This window comes from Monopterus albus, unplaced genomic scaffold, assembly GCF_001952655.1.
Source record: "Monopterus albus unplaced genomic scaffold, M_albus_1.0 scaffold3.1, whole genome shotgun sequence".
NCBI classification, from domain to species: domain Eukaryota; kingdom Metazoa; phylum Chordata; class Actinopteri; order Synbranchiformes; family Synbranchidae; genus Monopterus; species Monopterus albus.
In genome coordinates, this window is record NW_018127883.1 from 5835596 (window position 1) to 5845141 (window position 9546).

General features: G+C 40.8%; 1 protein-coding gene across 2 annotated transcripts in view; it reads left to right on the forward strand.

Annotated features, from left to right (window-relative positions):
- The window catches only part of ggps1 (geranylgeranyl diphosphate synthase 1), a 21107-nt gene extending 13295 nt beyond the window's left edge, over positions 1–7812 (forward strand). For both annotated transcript variants that reach the window (XM_020603327.1, XM_020603336.1), the window contains exons 3-4: positions 2007–2077; positions 6890–7812. In XM_020603327.1, coding sequence (XP_020458983.1) covers positions 2007–2077; positions 6890–7693 — 875 coding nt within the window. In that variant the 3' untranslated portion in view covers positions 7694–7812. The remainder of the gene's footprint in view (positions 1–2006; positions 2078–6889) is intronic.
- Positions 7813–9546: the final 1734 nt, after the last annotated feature.

Consider the following 9546-nt stretch of genomic DNA (forward strand, 5'->3'; position numbering starts at 1 on the left):
TTTAATCCATAATCATCAAAATTGAAACAAATAAAGGCTTGAAATATTTCACTTTGTGTGCAGTGAACTAATATAACATACAAGTTTCACTTTTTGAAACAAATTATTGAAATAAATGGACTTTTCCTTGATATTCTAATTTTTTGGCACATACCTGTATAGACAGGTGTGTGGCTTTCCTAATCACGTCCAATCAGTATAATCAAACACAGCTGGACTCAAATGAAGGTGTAGAACCATCTCAGGGATGATCAGAAGAAATGGACAGCACCCAAGTTAAATATATGAGTGTCACAGCAAAGGGTCTGAATATCTATGACCATGTGATATTTCAGTTTTTCTTTAATAAATCTGCAAAAATGTCAAAAATTCTGTGTTTTTCTGTCAATATGGGGTGCTGTGTGTACATTAATGAGGAAAAAGAACTTAAATGATTTTAGCATATGGCTGCAATATAACAGAGTGAAAAATTTAAGGGAGTCTGAATACTTTCCGTACCCACTGTATGTTAACTGATTATAATTCCATCTTTGACAGACTTTTTTTTTTATAATGATGAAAAATCTGAAGGCCGTCTGCCATTTTGACCAATATGAAAAGAGAGGGCAATTTACCTGAACCCAACTTAGAGTAAGGCTACTAAAAATTTGAGTAATTGCTATATCACTGGTAAACAAGGTGGAAAAAAAGAGGAACTGATGTGGTGGATGAAGAACTGAGACCATACTCAATGCATCTTGTTATTGGGGAGCTGATGATGTGCTGAACAGCCATGGACTGGAGGCCACGGAGTGCATCTATGACACATCACAGATGGGTGCAGCTGCGCCTGTGATGCAGAAGGAGCACATGCTGCAGGTTCCTTCTGTCTGAGGATCGGGAAGTCTCACGTTCAGAGCAACGTCCCCAGAGAAATGCTCCCCGACTTCAAAACTTTGGCTGAAGTGGAGCTAGCAAGTCCACTCTCCGGCGCAAGTCAGCTGAGTTCAATACAGTTAGCCAAACTCCGTGCACATGGGTTGTTCATATTTTTATGGTAGTTGTCTAATTTTGTAAAATTGCAGAGTTCATTTTAGCTTGTTTATGCACAATGGCTGCAGTGTTTTTAGTGGCCTCTGCTGTCACTGTGGGGGGAAAAACGTCATGTTGACATGAAAAGTGGCTGCACATTAGCTTGTTCTGTATATTAATTACTAAAAATTACAATGAAAATTAAATACTATTAACCCTGTAAAGACCAACATATCAAAAAATAGCCAGAACATTCTAATTTTTTGGAACTGAGATGTTTATTAAACCTTTTAACAAAATCCAAAATAAAATTCATGATTCGAAATTCAAGATTCACGATTTTTATTTGCCATATATGCATAGACAGTCCAGGCATATAGAATAGAATAGAGGTGCCATATTATTTTGATTATTTCTATTTCTTTTGTATCACATTTGATACATGGGGCTTTTTTTTTTTTTTTTTTTTTTTTTTTTTTTTTTTTTTTTTTTTTTTTTTCTTCCCACCACCCATCCAAATAGTAAATTGACAGGTAACAATAAATTATGACCCTGTCTGTCAAAATGACAGACAACGATAAAGTCTAACATGACCTCTGGACAGATTGATATCCATGACGTTTAACCAATTTGGTGTTATACTGTGATGATTAAGTGTCCCCTTAATTTTTTTTTTTTTAGTAGTTTATTTAGGTTTTATAGGACACGGTTATAAAGCTGTTTCTCACAGAGTGCTTTAGGTCTACAACAGTGAACATGACAGCAGTGTCATGCTTCCCTGTAGTTGTATCGACAAACAAGTTCTAAAACGATGTAATTCTCCTTTAAAGCTTGGCTTCTCTAGTAATATGTAGCTACCATCCACTGGCTGTATTACTATAGTCCTCATCCACATGTGCATTTCTTGTTTTTCTTTTCATTTGCGTTCAACAGTGCTAATCTTGCTGACTATCAAAATAACTGAGCTCTTTTTTTTTTTTTTTTTCCATCATCAGGAAAACAGGTGAGGACAAAACTTGCCCAAGCATTTAACCACTGGCTCCATGTTCCAGAGGACAAACTGCAGGTAAGAAATCGGTCATTTCAAGCCTCTTAACATTCAGTCATCTGATCTTTGTACTTGCACATGGGTACAGAAAGGGGAAGTGATGCTATACTTGTCCTGAATAGGATGTAATGCAACCAGAGTGTTGTGTCAGCTGAATTGTTCCTAACTGAATGTAAATCTTGGGTACAGAGCATCTATAATTTATTAGAGGAGGCTGTCAATGCAGCTGAGGATCAAATGGGATAAACTACAAGGCAGAGGAATCAGTTATTGTCTTCTATATTTGTTTTTATCTCTAGTTTTGCAGTTTTCCCTAATTGCTGATTTCATTAATTGTTGAAGTTGCATGCATTTTGTTTTCTCATATACATAGATGGTGCTAATGGTGCTGAGTTGGGTGATGGTTATTCACTGTAGGTCTGTCACTACCAGTGACCCTGTTTACATTACAGGTAGTCCACCATGTGCTTAAAGGCACAGTCTATTAGCCCATTTCCAGACCTCTGAATTGCCACCCACATCGCACATTGTGGAGCAATTGAAAAAGGTCTGGTGTTGCTCTGGTAAATGGCTGTTAAACCAGTTGCAGGAACAAGCGAGGCCGTCACAGTGACCACAGTAACCACCGTGATGTGGTTACAATAGTAAGCTGTGCCAGTCAGACAAGCCAGGGCATCTTATGGTGTGTGGACATTTCTTCAGTGTTTTACCGGATCATTTTTATGTCATTTCTACCCCCGTAACGGTACAGAAGAGCTCCTTTTTAAACTTGAACAAAGAAAAATAAAGGATTGATTTTGTGTGTGTGTGAAGAGGCCAACTTTAATATTGTCAAAAAAAATCATTGATTGGACCATTAAAGTATTTTGCTTTCTAAACAGCATCAGTCATACTATGGCACTAATGAAGTCCTGCTCACTGTGGATGTATTTATAACACTTGCAGTGTTTGCTCTCTATTCATTCATTCACTTCTTCTTGAAAAGGCACTTTCCTGAAAAGGTAGCTGTTACATCTACTCTTTCATTTCAAGGTGCCCACGCACAGTGCAGGGCTTTCAAGTTGCTCAGTGGTGGCATGTTAATTATATCTTTATTTAATAATATTATCAAGAGCACATCATAAAAAAAGTTAAAATATAACAAAAGTATAGCAAAAGGAAACTAAGACAATGTATATGTGTTTGCTACAATACAAACAAAATTAAGTGCCATATGACAGAAATGTCTTTAAACATTTGAATAACATGGTTTCATGACTCAAGATATGAGACTGATAAACTGTATTTTAATAATTTCCATAAAGATTAATGACATTAAAACCAGAACCAAGTTGTACGTTTTCCATAACATCTCAGTTCTGTTTTTTTCAGAGAAGCAGATATGCTCACAGTCATGCTGGGATTTGCAATGGATTGTAGCTTGTTGTGTTTTGACGATTGATCGTATCCACAAACAGAATTTCCCCAATGTGGGATCAATAAAGTCCTACCTACCTACTACAAATGTTCTTTTTTTTGTGGGGGTCAGCAGTGCTCCTTGAGAGAGGTGCAAAAAATCACTTGTGTAGATGAAAGCATCACTGTGAAAATGTGCATGGTCTTATTTACTGAATTCACTCCATTATATTTGAGTTTTTATCTGTTTTGAGCAAAGAATAAGATTGATGAGGCATCACATCAAATAATGTGCTGCTATATTGTTTTCAATGTAATATAGGATGCAGATGATTTACAGATCACTTTTCTGTTTTAATTTTGATTTTACATACTGTATGTTACAGTGTTACCTTGGAGTTTGGGGTTTCACTGGTCAGTTTGTGATGTTTCATGTGTCCTACTCACATTCATATGCTGGTTGTATCTAAATCTACTTCTGTTCTCCTGATAATTTTGATTAAGACTGAATTTCCTTGTTATGGTACAACCTGTAGCTGGGGTTTAAATCTACTTCACTGTCTCCCCCTGTGGATTCCTCTGACCCCACCCTGCCCCCGGGTAGAAGCTCCGAAAACTCCTGCTGCACCCATCCCAAAAAACCCATCCTGGAGACTGCGAGCAGTCCTCATCATCATTAGCACACTGCTGCCAAGAAGTCGCCGCCATGGAAACAACCATGCCTTCAGATAGCAGGAGGCAGTGACAGTGACACACTGTCTCATTCATTTTGCAGTGCTTTTTTTCAAACCTCAATGTGCTTTTGTACTGTGTAGTACAGCCCAGGTTGGGGAGGTTTGGGAAATTCCCCATGTACACATGAGATGCCTTTGACCTTTAACTGACTTGGCTTCCTCCTGTTCTCTGTGACAATGCGGAAAGGTTAGCTTATGTATACATTGTCTTTCACTTTTAAAAACGTGTCATTCATGAGAATGTGTGCTGCCTCGACCTCTGATCTTCTTGTAGGTATTATTGTGACTGAGCCAGAGTGAGATTATTATTATTATTATGATGATGATATAGCGACCTCTGTGGGGAAAATAGCAAGCCAGCAACTGGGTGGCAGGTTAGTAAATCAAATACGATGGGTAGTAGCTCATAACTGTTGGGCAGTAAAGTTCTCTTTTTAAATGGGTCAGATTCCTACATACAACCTGTAATGTGTTAGAGGGGTTATCACTGCATGGAGCAGATAAGGAGTTGTTTTGCTGTGAAGTCCTGATCACACTAGACTATGCCTTTTTGTAATATACCCATATTGCAGGGATTTTTCCATGAAAAATCTTAGAGTGAACTGCCTCTATTTACTTTAAGCTGCAGTAGTTAGACAGATCCTGATACATCTCGTGATCAGTTTGGCTAGTAGATGATGGCCTGAACAACAGCCACACTCATGTGACTGCTGCTGTACAACATAACCCCTCTTTTCCTTAAATGTTAAAGGATAAGGTCTGCCATTTTCTATAGTAATAGATTAACAATTCCCATACAGAGACTAAAGCCAAGAGTGAACTGCCTCTATTTACAGTTGATGTCTGTCAGTCGACATACAACCTGGATTAACTGATTCGTCTGTGCCATAGGCCCCCGTTGCTGTTGAAAAACCTCTGTGAAACACACCGCTGCTCTGTGTGACATGGCTCTTCATTAGGACCTCACACATGCGCAGTTGACTCTTGCTAACTTCAGATGCAGTAAAAAAAATAAAAAAAATAATGGCTGTTTGGGGCAACATTTTTAACAGATGTCAGGGTCTTGTGTTTTGTAATAAATACAAATGACACCATCCAGTAGGTGCAGTGTATGTGGGATGACCATGTTAAACAGTCGTGCAGTCGGACTCGGGTATAGGTGGTTAGGTTGTAGTCCCTCTGAGAGAGACAGGTTTATGCATACATACAACTGACTTGTCTGTGTCGAAGTTATTTCTCCTTCTTATATTGGACTCAATTGTTGTGCAGGAGTCTCTTCATTCTTAATGGATCACAGAATGTAACTTTGGCAAACAGAGCAAGTTTCTGCCTCAGTGACCTCTAATCAATGAAGTCTTGCAGAGCGATGCAGACACTCTGCACTTGAACGGCAGCATTATACAGTGACAGGCTGACTAATGAGGTTCTTTGGAGAACCCAGACACTCCACATCCAAAGCTTGAATATTGTTGCTTTTTGTATTCCAGATTGATAGCTGCTGTTGTCATCTGAGGTGGCTGTTATGAATTTCAAATTCTGTCTAGATTATGACATAGTTTACAGTCTGGCTGTAATGAGCCTTTGAATTCTCGAGTACGTCTCCGTCTATGTAGTTTTCCACTTTCTCGCTCAAGTGTGCATTCATTGTAGCTTTACCCATGACCCCCCCTTTCATGCAAGTGTCAGGGCCCTGCCGAAGGAAAGGTTGTGTTTGGCGGATAAACTGCTCAACTGGCCCAGCCTTGGCCATCTGCCTGACCCACTGAGCCTCTCTTTGTGCTCCCCAGCCCCATACAAACAGCTTTCATTACCAGGCCACACCACTTGTCTTTAAACCAGCAGAGTACCCCAGCAGGCGCCATGGGCAGCTCAGGAAAGTGGCCACCTCATGGCAACCCTGGCTGTGTCGTGTCAGACGTGGACCTGAAACAAAGCCATTTAGGTCACCAGGTTGAGGTTCCTCCCGGTGAACAGAGGAAATGTGCTACGCCAGCGTGCACTGCTGTTAAAGGACAAATTAAGTTATTTAACAGCAAGCAAAGTATGTAGGTATAGGTGGAAAAAGGATATAAAAGAATTTGTACAAAGGCTTTGACTTTCCAGAGCTCGTGTGTCACTGTGGATAAAGGTCCTATTAAAGCTGCTGGAGCTTGTTGTTATTGTAAGGTTAAGCGCTCAGCTTTGTCATTCACTTCAGAGCAGGTGAAAGTGCACTAAACTCTGCAGTGTCATGTGTCACCCCTAGTTGCTTAGCCATGTGACTACATTCCCATTGGTTCTCTCTCGGGCATGACATCTGAGTTTTGTAGATAAAATTGATAGCAGTTCTGTCAAAATGGGAATACAAGGCAGCTCTGGTCTGGTTGTGTCATTGCTTAAGTCATTTTTCTCTGACTGATGGCCTCGTGTGTTTCAGCATCAACTATTTTGTCTGCTGGTGAAGACTCACTTGTGGAGAAGTGCAGATGAGTGTAGACATGGCACCCTCTGCTGTTTACATGTTGTAGTGCATAATGTACACAGAGCTCCTGAGACTGTTACTGTCTCTGCTAGTTCAAGAGCAGGAAGAGGACGTTTGGTTCATTTAATTTATTACTTGGCATTAATATATTTGTAACATCTGGAAAGTTAGAGTACATTAATAACTATAAAATGGGGAAGATTATGTATTTTTGTTAATCAGTTTTTCTTTCATGTTCAGGTGATCATTGAGGTGACAGAGATGCTGCACAATGCCAGCTTGCTCATAGATGACATCGAGGACAGCTCGAAGTTGCGACGAGGCTTCCCTGTGGCTCACAGCATCTATGGCATTCCCTCAGTTATCAATTCAGCCAACTACGTCTACTTTTTGGGACTGGAGAAGGTGCTGACCCTGGAGCACCCTGAGGCTGTCCAGGTGTTTACCCAACAGCTGCTGGAGCTGCATCGTGGTCAGGGCAAAGACATCCACTGGAGGGACACTTACACTTGTCCCACTGAGCAGGAGTACCGCAACATGGTGCTACAGAAAACTGGAGGGCTCTTTGGCCTGGCTGTGGGTCTGATGCAGCTCTTCTCAGATTGGAAACAGGACCTGAAACCCCTCCTGGACACACTGGGCCTCTTCTTCCAGATCCGCGACGACTATGCCAACCTGAGCTCCTGCGAGTACAGTGAAAACAAGAGCTTCTGTGAGGACCTGACTGAGGGCAAGTTCTCCTTCCCCACCATTCATGCCATATGGTCACGTCCAGAAAGCACTCAAGTGCAGAACATCCTCAGGCAGCGCACAGAGAACATGGACATCAAACGATACTGCGTTGACTACCTGGAGAAGGTAGGCTCATTTGCCTACACCCGTCAGACTCTGCGGGACCTTGAGGTGGAGGCCTATCGGCTCATCAGGGAGGTTGGGGGAAACCCTCAGCTGGAGAGCCTGGTCAAATACCTCAGCCAAATGCATCAGGAAGCTGAAGCCGCAGCAGCATCTAGTACGGAGTCACAGTCCAGTCAAAACCATTGACCTGAACACTCCACTAAGACACTTTAGAATCCACTGTTGCATATTTACACATTCCTGAAAAGCTCAACACATGTACTGGTATGTTATATTTAGTATTAAACTTGAATTCTAGTAAACCAGCTCTGAGCGCATTAATCAGCTGTGAGACGGCAGAGCAGCCCCAAATGTTGCCTTTATCTTTGGCGAGCTACATGGTATCCTTCAGTTGCTACTCAAAGAATTTCAGTTTTTGTGTCCAAGTGTAGCTATGCAGTCAGCAGGAGGATTAAAATAGAAACTAACACCTTATGGTTTTTTTTTTCTTTTTTCTGAACATGAAAAATAAGATTGCAGCACGCATAAGCCTTTCTTTTGGTGTGTGTTACAGTGCATATACATTTTTTTTCTTTTTTTATTCTGTGGCTATATCTCAAGTGTGTGATGTGGGAATCCTTAATCATTAAGCCACCAGAGTGCCAGTCCTGTAGAAAAAGACGTCTCCAACTCAGTTATCTACTCATTATGTAACATGCTGGCATTATATGCAAAGTAGTGCTCACACTGTTGATCCTCGGTTGTATGTGAATACTGTTGTTTTCCTTTATTGCAGAGTGTATTTCCTCCTGGTTCAGATTCAGCACAGCTTTTTACATCTCTAATCTTTTATTAGGGCAATTAAGTCATTTGTAAGCACACAATGTGCTGCAGTTAAAACATATTTGCATAAGTTAATAAAAACCATTAAAGATAACCTGTCTACGTGTCTGACTTCTACAACGAACTCACATCTGCCTTTGGTATCAAGACTAGTTGTTTTGAACTGAACCTGTTCAAAACAGAGCCTTCTCCAGAGACGAACAGCGCCATCTAGTAAGTACACAGCTGTAATTAAAAATCAAGATGTAACTAACAAAGTTGTTTGTGTCTTTCTGCTCCTTACAGTAGTTACATTCTTATTCCTTCATCTTATTTGGGATTATGCTCCAATACATTTACCCTACACAAACACACAACCCCATCACTACAAAACACTGAGCCATCATTATCCATTGCAAATGTAGTCATAAGAATTCTCCTGTCGCACCAGATCCATGCGTTTATTTCTCAAGGCTAATGATACTTCTGCAGCTGCATGTTGAACAGCACTAGCTGCGAGGTGAGCAGGCTGATGCGAGTTATTACAGAATTGCCTGCCGTGGGCTTTGTTTTGAGAAACCTTGACTGAATACTCACACAGGGTGGTTGCTATGGATGTAATAGGTGTTTAGCTGCAAGGTTGGCCTGAGATACAGGCCACCAGTCATCTAAATCCTGTGTTATCTGCTGTTTCTGTTAATACTGTTGTTTTCCCTCAGCTGCTGAAAAGCACAGCCCTGTGAACAGAGGCTATCTGTCCCAGACAGCTCTGTGGACTCACTGAAGCTCTTGCTCTTGACAGCTGCAATTCAATTAATTATGTCTCTTTCAGATTGAATTGTGGCTTCTTTGAAAATACATCCCTTCATCAAAATGTCAAACTGCTGAATATCTAGGGGACCAGCTCCTCAACTAATTTTCCTTCCAAGCAGCCTCAAATGCAGGAAAATGTGATGCAAATGCATTTCTGATTCGATAAACATAGGAGACGTATGCAGTGGCTTTTGCAGAGCTGACTTTAAGTCCATCACAATAATCAAAGCCTCTCACAGTTCTCATTTCTTCTCTCCCTCTCTCTAGGTTGACTGGATTGATTTTCTCTGCCCACAGTGTCTGAATTCAGTTTGAGAGCAAAACAGAATAGCTTTTGTGTGAAGAGCGACATGGCTCACTCACGGTCTCCTTCATCCTCTGCAAGCTCTGGATTATTTATCACTGGGCTGCGCTTTACACATTCG